This window comes from Onychostruthus taczanowskii, unplaced genomic scaffold (assembly GCF_017590055.1).
Source record: "Onychostruthus taczanowskii isolate IOZ18803 unplaced genomic scaffold, ASM1759005v1 scaffold6, whole genome shotgun sequence".
NCBI lineage: Eukaryota > Metazoa > Chordata > Aves > Passeriformes > Passeridae > Onychostruthus > Onychostruthus taczanowskii.
In genome coordinates, this window is record NW_024503679.1 from 15,142,366 (window position 1) to 15,163,309 (window position 20,944).

Consider the following 20,944-nt stretch of genomic DNA (forward strand, 5'->3'; position numbering starts at 1 on the left):
TTCCAGTAGAGGCGGGATGTTCTCGAGCCCGTTGTCCCGCTGTTGTTGCGGTGTTCGCCCGGTCGGGCCCGGCCCGGGCGGTGACTGCGCCGTGGCGGAGCGGCCGCCAGGGGGCAGCGCCGGATCAGCCACAGCGCTGCCGCGGTGACGTCACCGGCGCGGGGCTCCGCGCCCGGCGCTGCTCGGCCCGGGCCGTGCGCTCCCCGCGGGCACAGGGCGTGTTTGCTGCCTGAGAACAGCCCCCTTTCCAGGGCAGCGTGTTCCTCCATCGTGCAGTTACGAACACAAAGTTACATATTTTAGGTAATATAGCTATATAAGGTATCACACGTCATCTTTATTCACGTATTTGTAGTTTTAACAGGAATATGTGATCAAGCTGCTTTTGAAATGCAGTCATTTCTGCGTGGATCGGTATTGTAACCCCTTTTTTCAGTAAAACAAATCTATGTTAAAGCAGGTTTCTTAAGCAATAAAACTGTCTTAACTTTGAATAATTTTGAGTATAGTTTCCAACACGACATCTGAAGCTTGTGAAGCCAATTTTGTGATATGTGCTCATATCACAAAATTGGTTATAAATGCCACCAAGGAAGAGAATTACAGCTAGGGATCAGTTGGCAGTTAAGAAATGATATGCATGTTAATATGAAAATATGAAAATCTAGTTTGATGGATTCAGCAGTTCTGGCTTGGTGGTAATTGATCAAGCTACACAAAGATTGTAGGTCATTTCCCAGTTTAGCAGCATTATAAAATACATTCTGGTTAGACATCTTGTGTAGTTCTTGTTCTGCTTGAAGTCTGTAAAGGCTTCAACTTCTTAGCAATCTCTTCCCTTCAACTAGCTCATTTATTTGAATATATTTTCAAAAGGAGATGAGGTAATCTATCTTTTCAGTCTCAGAAATCTGACTCCCATTTTGCTGAGGACATGATAATGTCACTTCTAGGCTGTAGTTTTGTTCAGTGGTGCATTGCTCCCCTGGGAGACATCTGAGATTGCCCTGATGGATACTTGGGGTATGGAACCAGGGTAGTGTATAGACAGACATTCCTTGTTGCCATTTTTCCTGCTGACATGTTGTAGTATGGTGATTAAAATGACTTGGGTACACGATGTTTGTGTGTCTGGTTTTTGTTTCAAAACCTAAAAAATCTCTAACTCTCTTTCAGCCAGAAAACCTTGCACAGAAGCTTCCAAACCTCGTGGAATTGTGAGTTTGTGTAGGAGTTCTAATATATTTTTATTATGCTTATCTGTCTCATCTTAAAATAATCTAGAATCTATTACTTGCATATAATTTATCTCTTAAGTGTGGACGGTTTTCTTGGAGGACAAGAAAGGGTAATTTTTTTGTTGTTGTGTTTTCTTAATTTGTGTCTTGTTGGGCTTTTCATCTGATGGAGGTGTATTAAGTCCAATTTTAATTTTTTAAGATTTTCTTGTTTCTTGTATGAGAAGAACCTTTACACCAGTATTTATACTGCTAAGGGAAAAAAAACCTTACCCCGTAAATTCTGTGTAGACTTGTCACACTGGTAAACCCCTGGAACCTCCCAGTGCCGTGGTCACAGGGTTGTGACAGAGCCAGAGTAACAGGTTACAGCCTCCAGCCCATCCCTAGCTGCTCATTCCCACCCAGCTCCCAGGGGTTTTATGATCTCGCTCTTGCTGATTGCAGTAATCAGTTTTTGGAACCAAGTCACAGATTGTCAAATAGGAGCAGGGATGAGCATGCAGGGGTAGTAACTATGGAATGATGATTGCTGTAGGCAGAGCAGTTTAGCCAGTCTTGTCCAGAAAATGGATGTCCCATGAACTGGATTATTTTGACAATTAATTTAATTAAGCCCCTGAGACAATGTTTTCTTTTTCCCTCTTTTCTTCTTATAAAGTTGTGATTCCCCTCTGTGGTAGGATTGGCAGTGGGGGGTTGAAGGGATATCCTCTTCTCCCCTTTTAAGCCCTTTGTCTCAGTTTCAGATGAGCAACTGATGGAGCACTGATTGTTTATTTAATGGCCAGCTCCACACAGGAGGTGTTTATCTGAGGAGCCCATGCCCTCAGCTGTCTGATCTTGTCATCCTCATGTGGCCCTTTAACCCCACCTTGCTGGTGCCTGTGTCCACAGTGTAACTGAACTGGTTTGTAGGTCACTGCAGTCTCTGACTCACTCAGGAGCAAATCCTATCTGATCATGCCTCTGTCTTGAGAGCAATAAAATTAATATTTTTATATTTGTTATCATGATTTGCCACAGGGCATCAGGAAACCTCTGTGTTATTTGATACTGCTTTTAGGAAAACCTGTTTAAATTACAGCTTAAAATAATTTCTCACAAACACTGATTTATAGGAGTCAAGCCTAATTATTTGGTGTTCAGCAAGCCCAGTTGTCCCACCATTATCCCACAGGTTCTGGTGGTCTGGAGAGAGCTGCAATGGGCCTGTGGTTTGTGTAGCTCTAATAGGACAAGTCAGTTTTTGATGAGACAATAAGAGGTGTTTTGTTGTCAGGGAAGAGACCACAAAACAAGGATTTATTTCAAGAATAATTTGGTACAGTAGCTTTCAGTTTTGAGAGACAAATTATTTTTATTTTCCTAAAAGTTACATCCTTAGTTATTTCACTTGTGTGTTTTTCTTTGTGTATCATGCCCCTGATGCTGGGCTATGAGGTGTAGCTCCTCATAATACAGGGATTTTTTAGCTTAAGTGAAGTAGTTCACAGATATTTTCAGGAGATGCAGCTGAAATGGGTAAGAGAATTCTCGTCCTATGTTTCTACAAACATGTATGCTGTTCTTATGTTTAAGTTTTTAGCAAACTACAATTTTTAAAGAGAAAGAGAAGGTTCAGGTGCCCCATGCAGTTGAAATGTTTATGCCTTTTCCCTTGTTCTGTCTCCCTGAAAAGAGAGGTTCCTACTTTAGGAAGTGCTCTTGGAATACAGTAGGAAGAAACATGCCATGAAAATAATTCCATGTGTGCCTAAGCAATTGAACACTGAGTACTCAATATTCCTTTACAGTTGGATATCAGTATGGAAAATTTTGTTACTGTTATTTTCTACAAGATACAATTGTTCTTTTGCAGCAATGATGATTGAAATCTGAAATGTGTAAAATCCAAGATCAGTGTTTATGTTACCAGAAGTACTGGAAGTGCTCCATCAGAGGGTGCTGAATATTCTTAGTGAGAGATCTGGCCACCCTCTGTAGCTGCATAAATAACCATGTGCAAGATTGGGTTTTTCTTTTGAAAAATGTACTTTAAGCTTGAAAAACCCACTTTCAGTGAATAGATCATGTGCTTATTTCTTCTATTCTTTAAAGTTGTGAGAGTTTTTGTGTAGGGGAAAATGTTTATAATTGTATAACTTGTATGGGTGTGGGCTTTTTGCTTACCTTGGCTAGCATTTAGTGTCAAATAACCTGGTGATCAAATATGATTTATTCTGGTTATTCTCTCTGCTTATTCTTTTCCCTTTTTGTTTTCCTCCATATGACTTGCAAAATTAAAGCCTGTTATTATTGTAACTGTGAATGGTTTGTTTTACATAATTGTATGTAATTTTCTTTTATTTTTATGGTAATCATTTAATAATCCAAGTGTAACTTAAGTACCTGTCCATTGCCAGTTTATACAGTTTCCACAGCTTTTGTGGTCATAGGGAGGAATGGCTTTGAGGGTGCTCTTTCAGTCTGAAACTGGATATTTTGCAAACTGATTATGCAGCAGAAGTCCTTGAGGGTAACAGGTGGTGTCCTCTGCTTTTTCTCCTCCCCCCAGGTACCTCCATTCAAATAACATAGTTGTTGTACCTGAAGGTAAGTAATCTACCAGCTCACGATAAGTGGCAGGAATCATAAAATATTCATTTTTCTTCTTTTGAAGAGGCCTACTTTTCCTTTATTTTCCCATAAAACATTAAAGATTTTCATACAAAATATACCAGTGTAGCTTTTAGTTGATAATGTCCTTGTTTATGCTATGTTAAATTCTTTTAATGAATTCTCAAATGCACCTAAATGCTGTTTGCTCCAGTTCTGATTGCAGAAAGTGAAAAGGCTAAATAGCACTCATCTGCAGAAACTAAAAATCCAGAGTGTCTGCTGCTTTCAGGCAGTTACCACACTGAATACTCTGCTGGTTTAGATCATGACAGATTTGAAACCCAAAGGAGCAAGAACTTGTACTAGTTTCTTTTCTGTCTTAATTGCAGTTATGCTCCCAACTGGAGGAATTTGTGTTCAATTTATGCTCTCTCTGAATATAAATTGGATAGAGTCAAAGGAAAAGAATGGAGAAAGTGGTTTCAGAGCAGAATTGTCTGAGGAGGATCTGGAGATGGGAGTATTCTGTGCATCACTGTGTTTGTTCCCCATCTCACTGCCAGCAGAGCTTTGTTAGCTAGAGCAGCATTTCCACAATTGATGTCACTGAGCTGTGAGACTGGCTTTAACACCTCGAGATGTGCTCAGACACAGCTGTTGGGTGCTGTGGCTTGTCCTCCTCTCACAGTCCCTCTTGGGTCACATTCATGTTCTAATCTGTTCTCTCACAAGCCATTGGCTCCCTGGTTAAGCTGCAGTTTCTGGACCTGAGTGACAATGCCCTGGAGATCGTGTGCCCAGAGATCGGCCGCCTGAGGTCCTTGCGGCACCTTCGCCTGGCAAACAACCAGCTGAAATACTTACCTGCAGGTGAGTGCAGTGTCTGAGGGGTCACAGCCCTGCAGCTTCACTTGCCAAGTCATCTGCTCTTGGTGCTCTGCCTGCTACACCCTGCACTTGCAGGGATTGCAGTTTGTATTGCTCCCAGTGTGCTCTGCACTTAGAGAAAAGCTGCTCTGTGTGCTTGCAGAGTCCTGAGAAATGCTGCTGAAGTGGGGAAAATGTATTTATTTAACAGCCTTTGCCATCGTATCAAGAAAATATTGAAGTTCTTTGAGAAGACACAAAATGCCAATGACAACTGTCATTATGATAAAATGATGTTTCTTCCAATTTTCCACAATAGAGAGGATTCCGGTCTTTCCTTCCTTTTTTTTCGCCCAACAGCCCCAGTCTCATCTTTTCTAAAAAGACACATGTCTAGTAGCTTTGCCTATGGCAGTTCTATCTCATTGTGACAGCAGATAACAAATGTTTGTCTTGCTAGTTAATAATAAAAAAGCAAAACTTACTCAAAGTAAATGTGACACAAAGTCAGAAAAAGTTGGCCAAAGGCAGATTTTGAATGATTTTTTTTTTGTCTTCTAAATACTTTGATAAGCAGATATAACATTATTATTCTTCCATCACCATTATATCTGTTCAGATAAGATGGTGATTTTCAAATACTTTTTTAATTTTAGTTTTTAATTTTTCTCTGTTGTATTTGCATTTTCTGATCTGCAGAGATCATACAAATTTAAGGCTATGATTTAAAAAAAAAACTGGTCTAACTTAATCTAACAGGATTAGCTCTTGACTCTATTTTAACTAATTTCTCAATGTGACCTTCGTGTCTTTTAAGTTCACATTGTTTATTCTCAAGAAATGTTCTGCAAATGCTCCTTGAAGTTTTGGGTGCAGAAATCTCGCTGTCCTTTACTTGCACTTTTCTAGACTGCTTAAAAAAAGTCAAAGGATGGTTATGATTAGAAAGAAAAAAAATTGTATATGACTATGTAAATGCTCTGGAATGAAATTAGATAAACCTGTTAAACATTATGACCCAGGGCCAATAAAATTTCCATCAATTTTCAGATGTCCTACATTCAAAAGAAAGGAGTGACTTGAGTGTGCTTTATGTTCCTCAAAGATAATTTACCTTATGGTGCTGTACCATGAAAGAAAGACTTGTTCAAAGAGAAAGTGACACATTTTCTGCAAAACTTCACACATTAACTTAAAAAGGTTCCAAAAAAGACTTTCAAAAGGATAATTTACATTACTGAAGAGTTGATTTGTAGTCTACCACATTTGATTAGCAACTGGTATCAGCTGAGACTTGCTGCATTAAATTTCTCCTGAAGTTTGTAGAAAATTTGCTCCTGAGCATTGTCCCTGAATGTGTGTTTTGTGTGCAGGACAAGTTTGCATGCTTAGGAATACTGCTGGTGTTGTCTGCTTGTGCACTGAGGACAGCAGCAGTGTGTGGTCTTTGTGTTTGTGGTGGTGTCCCTTGTGCCACTGCTGCTGCTGGTACTAATCCTGTCAGTGGGACTGGATGTCACACAAATGTCACCAGCCCAAGCAGGATTAGCCTTTCACTCACACTGCATAATTTGCCCACTGGAGAGTTAATCTATTGCACTGTTTCCTGAACAGAAGTTTAGGAATTCCCAAAGAGGGCTTCCAAGCATGCTTTCTTAGATACTCTCTGTAAAATTGTGAAGACTTCAAAGACTTCATTAAAAAAAACTTAAGAGTTTCAAAATAACACTTGTGTTCAACAATTGAAAAAGGAGAGCAAAATAATAAATTTTGATGAATTGTTTCATCCTCAATTATCCTGGTAGCATGAATCTTCATTATAGTGTCAGCTAGCATTCTGTTGGGAAAGCTGGCAAAGTTCAGCTGAGCTGGGATGGGATGTGATTCCACTGCAGTGCATCATTTTACTGTGTGTTCACTGCTTTCTGTGCAGCAGATACTGCACTGCTAGGGAAAGACAGCTCTAAATGGCTCTTAATTTATAATAGGGAGCCATTTAAGATATGACTTAGCTTCTACTTGTGCAGAATTTAAAGATCTGCATTTAAAAAGAGCTTTTGGGTTTAGATGACAGTCATTTATGGAAATTACTTCAGAGTCATTGCCCTGGCATTCCTCTTGGGTCTCCATTCCCCTTGTCTGGTGTTAAAAGTGCTGTCAGTTTTTTCAAAATTCCATGGATATCTAGGAAGATACTCTCGGTAATATCCTAAATCAGTTGCTAAAAAATATCTTTCTTGCAGCTGCAGAACAGTTGGATGGTAAATGTTTGCTATTATGTGTCTGAACAATCCCACTGTTCTATTGCATTTTAATTCTTAAGAATGATTCTTTGCTGTGTCTTCCTTAATTGTAATTAAGAGCTGGAAGAAACAATGCAATTAATAGCATATGTTGATTCATTATGCATTTTTAATGGTTTTGTGCCACAATTGTGCTCTTAATGTTAATTTTTAGTATTTAAGATTTCCCTTATAGAAATCAAATTTTAAACTAATTGAAGTGGTGTGCATTTAAGATTTAGATTTAAGCCTTTAGTCTGATTGTAGAGATTCTTCAGACTCTGATAGAAGTTGAGCCTGTGCTGTGGTTTATCTGCACTGGCATGAGCAAGGTTTTAATCTCCTAAGTGCTGGTTTTAATAAAACATGGGGAATTTAATAATGACACCCGCTCTGCTTTTCTCAGGTATGGTCATGATTGTTCAGTGAGTTTTAAAAAATCATTTTAAGGGAGGAGATGGGGGAGAATGATGAAAATACATGCAGCAGAGTGAAGACATCAGCTTTAGCTTCCTGAAGAAATCAGGCAATGCAGGACTGACAGTGGAAAATGGGCATTTAGGTGAAGCATGGAAATGGTGTCCCTTGGAGATGGGGAAGCACCTTCTGTGCAGTGGCACTGTGGTAGTGTGACTGACAGTCCTTCCTTTGTGCTCAGCAAACACTCCTAAATTGCTGCCACCCTTGGGTCAGATCCTGAGCTTTGGCCTCAAGGCTCCGTGTTTGATTTGCCACTGCTGAGGGAGCTTCCACCAGCCTCCTGCAGCTGCTGTGAGAACTGCTCAGAGGTGACTCAGCTGAACTTGATGAGAATTAATGGGAAAAATTTGTCCAGAATAAATGTGTTGAAACTGAAATACAATAGCAAATGGCTGGAAGAAAATGCTTTGTGGAATTCTCTTATGTCATATTTTGAATATACTTTAGATAAGATTAGTAAGTGGACCAGCTTCTGCCTAATGCAGAGTCTTCAGTATCTACATTCTGGGGTAATCAGAATCCCTGAGAGGTTCTGCCTTTCAGAGACGAGCTGATTAAAGAGTTGCAGATAAGTAAAACGAGATTCAATGTTCTAAAGTTCTCTTGAGGACTTGTTTTCATTTAAATACACAACGTTTTTTTGTTCTGCAAATTGTAAATCTTGTAGCTGCTGTCTTTAACAGTTTCTTGGTTCATTTATTTGGCTCTGGTAAATGCAGTTCTTGAACATGAAGTAAGTTTTTTGTCAAGTTTTCTACTATTTAAATGTAGCACTTAATCTAAATTCTTGAGGGCCATTTGGAAACGTGTGACACCAAAGATGTTACTGGAAGAAGTCAGCACAAATGAAAGATGGTTATTTTATTTTATTACATTAGTTCATGTAGGAGCTTGACTTAGACATGACACTGTGTTTTCACAGTAGCTGAACTTTATTTTTTCAGAGATTTCTCCTTTTCAGTGAATTGATATTTCATTTTAATTTAGAATTGTAGAGTTAGTTCTATATGCATGTACTGTCAGAAGGAAATTTTCTGAATTCTTGCACTCACAAATTACTAACTAGAAGATTCCCCTTTGTTTCTGATGGTTATAATGCATATGGTACTTCAGCTCCTTTCATTCTTGAAAAATAATATTTCTCTTTGTGTAATCGTTACTGTGTCGTTTGAAAAAAAATCCAGTGAGATGCATTATAAAAATTCTTCTTGAAGAGTCTCAAAGCCAAAGTTCTCTGTTTTGCTGTTACCATTTAGGTTTGGTTTGACTTTAGCCTTGGAGTCTTTTGATGTGTAGTGGTGGCTCTTCAGGTTTACATTTTGGTATTATAGCTGGAATGCATGTTTGGGGAGCAGATGACTTAAAAGAGGGTGGATCATACTCAAATTTGGATTCAAGTTTCTTATTTGACAAGGATTAGATTTTTTTTTTCTCATTATTTGAGAGGTACTTCTCTTTAGAAACAGCAAGTTTTGTACCATCTTGTTCTAAGATTTAATTAAAAGTGAGGTTATGTTTACTCAGCACATGCTGGAGTTAATTATAGATTTACTGAAATGAAAAGCTTAATGTTTTGCCAAGTCAAGAGCAAAAGCTAAGTAATTAAAGAAGAGGGTATGGTTTATGATCCCAGCCCATCTTTTGGCAAAATTCCCTTTAAGAAGAGGGAAAAAAAAATCAGCAGTTGTCTTTACATGGGCTAGACCATGGTTCTCTTTTTGTTTGTTGTTCAGGAACTTTAGAAACCAAGACCAAGAAGAAAAAAAAAGTGGCCAAATAATAGCAAATTTCTTGTCAGAAGTGGGATTGCTGTTTGTTGGAATTTTAGAGGGAAGTGCAGGTGATGGAGCAGACGTTGCTGAAGGGGTGCAGGTCTGTGCCAGAGTCCAGGGCAGGTTCCTCCCCAGCAGAAGGAAAGTGTGGCTTCCACTGCAAATCCACACCTCTGTGTTGTCTCTGGAAGCTCCTGCAGCTTGCATCCACTTGTTGCCATTTTGCTTCCTTTAGGCAGACTTAAGGAAAATGAATTTGTGTGCCTGTGGTGTATTTAAAGTGCAAACTGCAGCAGTGTTAGGGGAGGTTAACAGCACAGAGACCCTTCCTTTCAGTTCTCTTCAAATCCTTTTCCTTTTTAAGGCAAATTGTTTTAGAAATATAATCAGTTTAAGACTCATTAAAATACATTTGTAGGCTTATAAAACTTTATCTTCAAAGCATTTGAGAAAGATCCTGTGAAGCTGATAAGGGAGTGTTATCCTCATTTTACAGAGTGGAAAAAAAGTGTTTTTAACAGAAGTGATTTGCTCCAGGGCACAGCAGGAGTCAGTGTTAGCCAGAAATAGAACTTGGGTGTTCCCATTCCATTTGTTAAGACCACACCTTTTTGAGGCTGATCATATTTAATGTTAGGGAGGATTGAGTCTTCCACCCATTATTAGGAAATTAATAATTATCTCTCCATAATGAATAACCCTCTAAGTTAATAGGAAATTAATAGCGGTAAGATCAGTGAGTTTTGTAACTGAACCAACTTGTGCTTCCAGAAGGCTGGAAGAGCTCAGGAAGATGAATTTTGAAATACATAACTTTTATAGATAAATACTGCATAATTTTCTCTTGCATAGGTGACTTCAGTGTAATAACAAGGAGGGTTCAATTGTTACTAAAATTATAAATCAAACGATAATTGTTGATTGCTGCTTTGTCTATTTATACAGTAACCCTTGGAATGTTGAGTGATTATTGCAAAGTCTGCTTTGCTTTGGAATTTGCTTTACTAATTGGGGGCAGGAGAAACTTCCAGATATGAAAACTGCATATTCATTTCTTTCACTTTTTTAATGTTGCTGCAAAGTACAATATCTGGTATTTACTATTCATACCAGTATTTAACTGGTAAAGAGTTCTTGAATACCCAACTTAGAACTCTGAATAGAGCTCAATATAAAGGATTTCAGTAAATCTCAAGTAAAGGCACATAAACATGACTTCTTCCCTCCCTTCTTTTCACAGTAGATTTCCACTGATGGGTACAGCATGCCAGTAATTCAATTCTTACTCTAGACCCTGGCATGAAAATATGTGGTCCTAACTAATGTTTTTTGAACTTGTGCTCCACATTTTGATTTAGAGGCTTCAAAATCAGGGGAATAAATTTGGCTTCTTACCCACTCTCCCCAGATTTCCCTTCTGCTTTTATTCCTGTCTCTGGTTAGGGCAGATTGCTTTGATACTTAATAAAGTTCAAAATTTTTTTTGTAATGGTTGTGAGTTTAAAAGCAAAGGCACAAACCGATGCAGACCCTGTTCTTTTTTCCAAGTTGGCATAACCTTAGTCCACTCTGCTTTCCTAATTTAGTAACATGGATAAAAATATGCACGACGGGACAGGTTTGGTACGCCAGGCACCCATCCAGGAGCGTGGTGTTTTTAAGTAAATGGACTTGTGGGGATTTGAGGAAAACACAGATTAGGTTACATGAGTTTTGCACTCTGCAAGTATGTGACTATTTAAAGGAGCATGGCCTCCTAAATAAAAATGTTAATTATTATAATAATATGTTGTTTTCTGTGAAGGAGTTGGTGCCTAATTATTAAAAATGAGGTTTTCTTTGCACAGATCTGTAAAATATATGCTCTGTTTAATAACTCAATTCTAGCTTCAGTTTGCTGTACAAAACCAAGGGTCAGCATAGTAAGCTTTACATTACCTCTTAGGTTCAACAACAACTAATTATAACTTTTTTCCCTAAATCAATCCAAAACTTACCCACACTTGCCTGTTACTGTTTTGTGTTTTTTACATCAGGATTAGTAAGGCTTTGGTAATTATGCTGTACTAATCCAGAAGCACAATAAAAACACCTGATAGTATCTCCAAGTCATTCCTTAGATTTCTAGGAGGAAAAGCTTTTAAATGTTTTGGTTTTGTGTAAACTCCAATAGAGCTCTATCCAGGCAGCCTTTCAAGGCTAAATTTTTTTAAGAAAAAAAAAAAGAAATTACAGCAGGGAGGAGTCAGGAACAAAATGGCAACGTGGATGGGAAATGATTTGGGTTGGACTTTGAGACTGCCAGAGGTGACCAAAGCACACAGCAGTGTATTGTACAGCTGGTGTTCCCTATGGAATAACTTCCATGCACGTCCACACACACTGGTACCTATTTAATTAAAGGATGTTGGTTGCTTGAGATTTTATAACAGTCTGCCTTGCTCAAACATTTGGTTTGGGTTAAAATCTCAGGAGAACTACTAGTACTTCAGAGTGCTTGAAATTTATGGGGAGGGAAGTGAAGACAGAGAATAAAAGAATTCCACTAAATTCCTGGAAATTTTCCTTAACTGAAGTTTTTCCTGTATACCCTCACCTGTATAGAATGTCAGAATTAGTCATCTGTGCATAGAGATGTGCACTGTTCTCTCTTTGTCTACTTGCCCCTTCTTAGTGTTATTTTATTTTCCACTTCCCCCCTGTTGAGGGGCTTTTAAAAGCCTCTTTGTTACTATCATACAGCATTTTTCTGTGTACCACGGAAGGTTCATAATGTCACTGGATGCTGGTAACAAAAATAGTATAAACATAGTCAGAAAAATTCCAGACCTATATTTTATGGTTAAAAATGTTGTTCCAATATAGGCTTTTGTTCCAACACTTCTTCCAGATGGGCTTCTGTTGGGTGCACTGGAACTGAAATATTTCCCGTAACTGTAGCAGAAATGACGTTAAGAAACAAAAAATCCAACAAAAGTATCTCTTTCAACAATGGCCTGCGGTATTCCTGGTATTCCTCATTCTGGTGGTGCACAGCAGGTCCTCAGAAATGCATGTGCTGAGTATGTATGTGTTGTAATTCAGTAATGTGAAAACTAATGGGAAGCAGTTGGAAGAAGCCATCAGTGTCTCTCATTGTAACATTTAAATTAGAGATTCAAATATTGCTTTGTGTACCAGGCTTATTGGACTAGAAAATTCCATCTTAAAATTTGCTATTCTAATTTTGAGCAATCACTGGAAAATGTATTTAGAAATTAGGCTCCTTTAATGAGCATGGGCTTAGTTAAAAAAAGAAATTGTGATATGGTTCAGTGCAATTTTATGAAACAGATTTTAACTTCTGTGGTCATTTCATATCAGAAAAAAAGATGAGGCAGAAACTGAAACTGAAGCCTGGCATTGAGGCTTCATGTCAATAATTGGAAGCCTAAAATCCTATTGTAGCACAAGGTAATGACCAAGTGTTTTGAGCTTTCTAATATTAGTTTTATAATATTTAGAGGTCACTTGAAATTGTAACATAACTTTATTGATTTTGATTTTTTTTCTTCTTTCTGGCACATTTTAGCAAGATTTTAATGATTTTGGCTCAATCACACTTTTATTTTGTCCTCTAGCTTTGGTGATATTTTAACTTTTAAAAAAATCTGTGCCTGATTGAGTTTTGACTGTATTTAAACATGAGCAATATGCTGATGTAATTACTGAGTTCATTAATAGATCCAGGAGTGTCTGGGAGCTGGGTGCTGTACATCAGTGTCTCAGACATCCTTGTTTTGTTGGAATTTCTTTGTATGATCTGGGCAGAGACTGACCAAAATATTCCTCTTTTATGTGGCAGTTCTTCCTGGCTGCCAGATTGTAGTGACAGTTATGGTGGCATCCCCTGTCTGGACAACGACATCTCGGAATGACACCACCTGAGTTCTGATTACTAATTACTTTATTAATAGATTGTTGAACAAACCTGATTGTAGAGGGTAACACTGTGTCTGTGTGAGGCTGCCTGTGACTTGCTGCTACCCGATTTTTTTATTTTCAGTTCTGATTTTATTCTCAATTCCAAATCCCAGATCCTCGTGTTTTTCATTTTGAAGCTGGATTCTGAGAATGGGCCAATGCTGCCATTTGTTCCCTTCTGTTCCATGTGAGATCCTAGTGAAAGTTTTCCATGCATCAAACTCACAGAATTACCCCCTCCAGCCCCTCCCAGTTCCTTCCCTCCTTTGAAGAGGAGCTCCTAAGAAACCTGATGGAGGTGTAGGTGAAACCAGGATGGAGCAGGAAGAGCCAAACTAATTATTGCCGGTAGTGCTCCCAAGCCTGTTGAGCTTGTGGCTTAGCGGTGCTCCTGAAGATCAGAATCCTTGCAGGGACACGTCTGTTGCTGAGCTCTGGGCCATGGGCTTTCCCCGTAGCTGTTCCCCTCGAGGGCTCTCAGATAGGAGATAAAGGAGTTGGAGCTGCTTCTAATGGGGCTACTTGGATGATTCTCACATTCCTGAGAGGATGGGAGCAGATTTAACTGGATTCTCTATTGTTCAGAGATTTGGTGCTGCCTCTCAAATCCTGGCTGTTCTTCTGCTTGGCAATCCTTGATTTCTCAAGTGACTGTAAGCCTCGTTTCTCCAGGGGTTTTCCTCTTGTTTGTGGGGGTAGGCAGGAATTTTGAAGATGTTGAGAGTGCTTTAAATAATCCTGACAACCATTCATCTGAGGCTTAAAACCCTGTGAAGATGTTGGAGGTCTTAATATGACTGTGGAAACGTGGTAGTTGTGTTGCATGTTCTTATGCCTTTTTATTAAATAAGGAGTCTTAAGTACAACTCATTTTGACACAGTTCATTAAACATAAAATTGCATAACATTTTTCTAGTAAACTCAATTTGAGATTTCTCAGTGAATTGTTAAAATACAGATTTTTTTTTTTTAACGGAAAGAGTTTCATGTCCAAGTAACTTCCAGACTTTGCTTTTAAAAGCTAATTATGTAGTATATGCAAAGCAATAAATTGAAAGGAATTTAAGATTAAATATTGATTTTAATACTAGAGTGAGAAGCGGTCTTGAGATGACAATAAAATGAGTAATAGGGTGATGTGGAGATGCTGCTAGACAGACAGATAGTTGATACAGTCATGTACCAAGTTGTCATTCAAATATCTGACAGAAGAAATGACAACCTGAGATTTCTAGGGTATATGGGAACAGAGCCCTGATGGAATTCCTGTCCCCACTCCTGCCGGAATTCCTGTCCCCACTCCTGCCGTGGATAGAGCTGCCAGTTAGGAACAGAGGACTTTGGAAAGGAAGTCTCCTGACCTTTGAATGTCCCCCCAATGTCATAGAGAGCCAGGGGCCACGAGACAAAAGTGGGAAGTTTATACAGCAATATATAACTTTAGAGAACATTAAGTTGTCATTGCTGCTTTGATCAGTGATAGAATATACTTTGATAAAACTCAGATAAAGAGCTTCAGGCTGTAGCATCAAAACAATGCGTTGTGTTCCTTTTAGTTTGAAAAATGTATTTCTACAGTCTGTTTTTAAGAAGTGGAATGTGTTTGTGAGAACTGATTAGACCTGGCACACAGACCTAAATAATGAAGGTCAAATAGAATTATTTGTTTTTTATATTTTGATTGTTTGAAAACCTGGGTTTGAAATTTATGGGGAGGACTCGTTGTGACACTGTTACATACCACAGGAAAAAATCAGCCTGGAAGTGGCTACAGTTATGTTGGAATTCAGTCATTATTCCATTTGTGGTGTTTGTTCTGTGTGAATTTATTGTCTGCACAGCAAATGAGAGGAAGAAGTAGAGGATCTTTCCTTGCTTTTGGTCTATCTTATTCCTGTGAAGTGAATCTAAGATGTAGAAAAACCGACTACCAGAAATTTCATTTTGCAGGGATGTAATTCTGTATATTCTTGCTTGGAGTGTTTGAAGGTGTTAGTTACATAAATGTATCTAGAAATTCGTAAAGATTATAAAACCTAACATTTCTAGTTGTTTTAATTTTATGGATTATCAGAGTAGGCTATAAAGCTTAATAGATCATTACTCTGTTCGTAGCTCTGGCAAATCCCCTCCCATCCCCAAAATTCTTGGTGACATCTCTCATAATCTTGGTAAGTGAGAAAGTGTGATGGCTCTTTGCTTGTCTGGCTGCTTTGCTGTGCAACTGTCATCAGGACTGGTGAAAATTCATGTAATCACTGTTGTGTTTATTATGATAAAGTGTGGGGGGCTTAGTTTGCTTTTGTGCTTTAGGAAAAGCCCAGTCTAACCAAAAAAGGAATCTTTAGGATCTTTTACCTTTATTCTTACATAAGAAAAAAATCTACATCAAAAGAAAAATCATGTAGGTTATTCTAACTTCTTTAAGGTGTCATTCCCCTCCTTTTGAAACTTCTTCCCTCAACATGCTGAACCCTTTACTGAGAGCACAGCAAAGCCTCTTCTTTGGAATTTGATACCAGGGTTTTTCCGTGCTAGGGCTGGCAGCAGTCAGGTTCTGAGCAGCACCCCCGGGGCTGGCAGGAGGCAGATTCTCCCTTGCAATGCGTGCATCAGCCTGTCTCCATCGGGAGGGCAGCAGGATGATGGCACTTCTACTAAGTCTTCTCCCTCTGACTGGCCTTACAGAAACCACTTGTTACTGAGGACATACCTGAGAAACTAACCTCAGCTCAAGTAATTGTACAGTGCCTAATCTTAGACCTGCTTCCTAAGTAAAGGAATTGAAGAAAAGTTGGTTTGTAACTCATCTGTCATCACTGAATTCTTCTGCTGATTATCTGATTGTAAAGATAAGCCTTTACTGATTGCCTGGCTCAAACACATGTGAGATATATGAACCTCTCGCTTCTGCAACTTCAAAACAGATGCTCTTTAAAATACTTGTAAAAGCCTTTGGGTTAGAGCTGTTACCCAAAAGTAAAACTGAACTTCAAGGGAGTTGTAAGGGCGTCTCTCATAAACGTTTGCCAATAGCTGTTCACACGGGTGAAGACAGATGTGTATTGATAAGGCTGAGACCAAACCTTGGAGGTGGGGATGTATTTTGAGAAAGATGTTTCCTATACAGATGGTGTTGAGCTTTCTGTAGTATGAGAACTTCTTTAATATCAACAGTCTGTTCAGTGGTGTTTAGTCAGGCTTTCAGAGAACCTCAGCTTTGAACAGACACTAAACTGCAGGTGTTTTTTCTCTGAAATTTTTCATCAGTTTGTAAATGTGTGAAAAAGAAATGGTGGTAACTGCTTTGCAGTTTCCAGGTTTGCCTCAGAGAGGCCTTAGTGATTTCAGTGTGCTGGACTGCCAGGGAGCTCTACCTTTGTTTTGCTGCAGTGACTTATTTTGTGAGGGTCCTGAGACAAGTTCAAGTAATCCATACAAGCAAAACCAGCTTTTCAGGGGGGTTGCTTGCTGCATTTACTGACATGGTTTTAAAATAAATTTATCTGTTAATTCTAACTAAACTAATTTGCTAGTAATTTTTCATATAGAGCCTCTTACTAATTTGAAATCTGCAAGATTTCTTTTTTTTTGGTTGTACTAAATTGACATTTGTGACAGGAAAAAAAATAACTCTTGGAGCTTATTTTTTATAGTTTCTAGGGCTGGGTGTTAAAAGTTAACTTGCCTCCCTCTTAAACTCTAAAGTCTTTATTTATAAAGGTATCTATGAATGTACTTTTTTGTCTCTTTGGTTTCCTTGTTTTTTTCCCTTTCTTTCCCTAACCTCTCCCTAACGTATGTACAGTGATTAGCAGTATTAACAGGCAGTTGATTTTACTTGTGCATTAAGCAAATGCAATTTACTAGTAGGGATTGAGTGCTCAGGGAAGCTTGGAGAACAAAGTCATTCAGTCTTTGAAAGGGAACAAACACTAACTGTTAATGCTGTGCAATAGGAGAATTTTATAATATATTGATTTCAATTTTGACTGTATTGACCAAGTGTAATTTAGTTTTCTGCATACCACTGTGAGCGAGTTAAATTACCACTTGTTATTGACATCCTTGTTTTTACTCAGCTGCTCTATTAAATGAATTGAGGCAAAATAAAATGCATCATTTACTGACACTAAATCTAAATGGAAAAAGCCTGTAAAGAGAATGTGTAGAACTCGAGGTATGATGTGAGATTAACCTTCTCATGGTTCATGTCACACACACAGAGTTTGATACCTGTATTTCAGTTAACTTAATGTTATTGCAGTGGTATTTAAAATAAATACATGTGTTTACCTTAGCATTGTCCAAATCTGCATTAAATTGTCATTCTAGATGGAAGGCTTTGATGCCAAGCAAGTGCAAGTGTACTCTAGTTGGTAATTATTTAACATTTGAGAGCTTTAGGAACTAAGACTATTTATTTGTGTAGGTAAAGGAATTTAATTCAGAATTACCTGAGTGGGGGGTTTGGAGTGTAATTGCAAGCCTTACTTGTCTACTTTGTGCTGATTTGAAACACTAAACAGCAGAAACTATCACTGATTAAGACAAAGTTGCTCTCAGCATTTATAAAATCAGGACAATGCTAGTGTTGCTTGAAGTCAGATGTCTTCTTTTTTACTGATAATCTTAGTTTAAAACTGGTAGTAGTTGGTCCATAGCATTTTTCATGTAGTAATCGTGTCACCATAGCAGCTCCTGCCTCCCCTTCTGGGCTGATGAATTCTCCAGACTGCTGAGTTTAGCAGAGACAGCTGAACAGTCTCTGGGACAGTGAGAAGGAGCAAGATAATCTCCTGGTGCTGCTGCTAGAAAAGGATATCTGGATCTATAGTTTCCATGGCTATTATAGTGGGAATATTTCCTGTAAGGTTTAGCCAGTCCCTCCCCAGTAATTACTGTTGCAATTTGTAGTAACTGCCAGTGGCCTGGAAGAACTCTTATTTTCATAGGACTTAAGACAGTCCCATCCAGTAGCATTCTTTAAAAAAAACAAATATAGTGACTCCACTGCTGTAAACGTGGCTCCAAGCTAAAGATCTCCCTTTGATTCTTTTCTTTATCCCACACAAATTTATAGTTGCATCTTTTTGTTACGAAGGCCAAATTTGACCCTCAGGGAAGGGTGTTCTGTCTCCTAGTAGTACAATGAGTGAGCCATAAATTGCCTTGCTACAACAGTACTTTCCACTGAAAGATGAAAATTGAACCTGGACCTATTGCTTTTGTTATGCATTTGGTGGAGAGGAAGGAAAAAAACCCTAACTAACCTCAAGAAGAAGAAAGATGTGTCTGTTGTGAGTTGGCTGGAAACAGTTGATAGCAACAGTCACAACAGATTGGTCTTTGTGTGGATTATTTAGACACCAGTGCTGTAATGAGTTAGAAGCCACTAATCTGTGTTTGTCAGAGAGACCACTCTGTTGTGTTGATCTCAAGTTGTTCCTTGGACGAAGAAAGGAAGAAAGCTGTCCTAGAATTTACAGCCAGGACTAGCCTTGTCTCTGTGGCTTCCTGAGCTGTCCTTAATCTCTCCTTAGGATGCTCCTTTTGTTTGCCTTGGTTTCAGTACTGGTTTGTTGTATTTAAGGAGCCATCTTCAGCTGTCTGGCATCATCAGCTCTGAATTTTATGCACAGAGTTTTTCTGGAAGGCTTTCCCCCCCCCTTTCCATGTATTGATATTAGTGCACACTGAATCATGGACGATGTGCAGCAATAAAGATATCAGACATAAACAAAACAAGAGAAACATAACAGGTCTCATGCTTTATTCATGTCACTTTTGTTTATGTTCTTACCACCCAGAAAAAGGAAAACAGCTGCTCCTCAATGGAAAGATAACAGCAGAAAAACTCCATAAATAAGAGAGTTTTTCTGTAGAGTGCTAGCAGAATTTTTCAAGCAATATATTTGATAAAGTACTATTTTGACTCTTTATACTTAATTTTGGCTGCTCTAGTCAAAATTTGAGGTATCATTTAATGAAACCATAGAATAATATTAATACATTAATTTCACATCTCTTGTTTGTGTAACAACAGTACCTTGCTGTGGGGCAATGAAATAGGCAGAGCACACCAGAGCAGAATGAAAGGATAGGTTGTCTTCTGAAAAAACAAACCAACCAAACAAACAAAAAACCCCAAACCAAGAAAACAGCAAACCTGATAGTTTCATGGCCTTGAGTTACCTTTGTGCATAAACAATTTTTTCCTCTCTCTGTTCCTCTTGCCCTTCCTCCCACCTTTTCCACTTTTCTCGTGTATGATAATTTCTGGTATTTTTATCATCTGGTTTATCCTAACTGTTCTCATTGAAACCATCAAATTGTGGACAAAAATGTAATTCCAGACCTGCAGTGAGAGGAAATATGGGCTAATAACCACTGTGGATCTGTGCTCTGTGTGTGTGCTGAGAGAAGCACAGTGCTGGGCCCATGGCATTCAGACAGCTGCCAGTTCTGTTAACTGAAGTTTAATTGTGGTGTAAGATGGGGAACCACTGACCTTTAGAAGAATTTGACTTAATGAGACCCTCATACCTGATGTCTATTTTCAGCCATTTTTAGCTGACCTAAAATTACTGTTTAGCAAGGTTGGACTTCATGGAGCCACTTTTCTCACCTTTGCTTGTGAATGATGGCACAAAATAAATAAAGATTGGTTCTAAGTTTGCATGTGACATTTAGCAAGGTTGAGGGGGGGAAAAAAAAATTCTATTTTGGTATGTTCAGCAGAAGTATGTATTTTTCACTTGGTTTTGGGCTTTGTCTGCTTCTTAAGTGTTTTGGAGAAGAGTCAATGTAGTTTAGGGCTGAAGTAGGTGAAACCAAGAATTGGGAACAGCTTTGAGGGCTGTTACGTGACTATGTTCATTCACAAAGACTGTCCTGCCCCAGAAAAATCTTTTCCCCTGTTCTTTACAGACAGAATATTTGTGTGAAATGCAGCCCTAAGCATTGCTTTGAAATTAATAGATTGAAGTTTGATCAGCTGGGATAGAGGCTTTCTTCTTCCATAGAATTTTTATGGGTTTGAACTCTTTGAGCACCTTATTTAAAAGTGAGTTATTCATGAAACAGTTGCTGCAGTATCACAAGATGTCTTTCAGTACCTCCTTTTCTTCTTCCTTTAAAAAACTAAGCAAATATTAGCCTCTATGGGAGAAATATGAGGAAAATCATCTTCAGGTCTGTTAAACTTTACAGACCACTTTTCAAGCTCTCTCACCAACAATACTGAGAAAGAGCTGCATGCAGCAGTGTCAAAATGTAAATGGGATTCAATTTGCCTGCCCCTTTCATTGTCCTTAAATCTAATGATACCAATTTCAGTTATGGTTAAACTTCCTTGTTTGAAGATGGCACAGGTCTACCTTAAGTGTCAATTTGTGCTAGAAAATTTAATTTTTATAGGCTATGGAATGTGAGCTGCGTGGTAGGACAATAAATGTAATGTAATATATAATAGGCTATTTAATTTATTTTAACCATCTTAAAGTCTATTTAAGTCCTCCTGAGACATCCCAGAGCAGATCTAAAGGAGATCTTCTCCATCAAGCTCTCAGCAATTTAGACTTACACTTCCTGTCTCTTACAGTTTTCAGTTGATAATAGTATCCACTTGAAATTCATGGCATGGATAGACTTGGATTTTTTTTTCTAGTGGGACAGGTAGTAAGTTCTGTTAAGTATGGAAGACTTCAAACATTTTTCCTCGCTGGTGCGTAGTTTTACA

General features: G+C 38.5%; 1 protein-coding gene across 8 annotated transcripts in view; it reads left to right on the forward strand.

The window, feature by feature from the left end:
- LRRC28 (leucine rich repeat containing 28) overlaps positions 1-20,944 on the forward strand; it is a 48,588-nt gene that overhangs the window by 5,054 nt on the left and 22,590 nt on the right. For 4 of the 8 annotated variants that reach the window (XM_041418636.1, XM_041418635.1, XM_041418638.1 and 1 more), the window contains 3 exons: positions 1,177-1,217; positions 3,796-3,833; positions 4,572-4,709. In XM_041418636.1, coding sequence (XP_041274570.1) covers positions 1,177-1,217; positions 3,796-3,833; positions 4,572-4,709 — 217 coding nt within the window. Of the gene's footprint in view, positions 1-1,176; positions 1,218-3,795; positions 3,834-4,571; positions 4,710-15,318; positions 15,375-20,944 lie in introns of those variants that run through there. The other 4 variants (XM_041418639.1, XM_041418640.1, XM_041418641.1 and 1 more) reach the window with 3 other exon arrangements.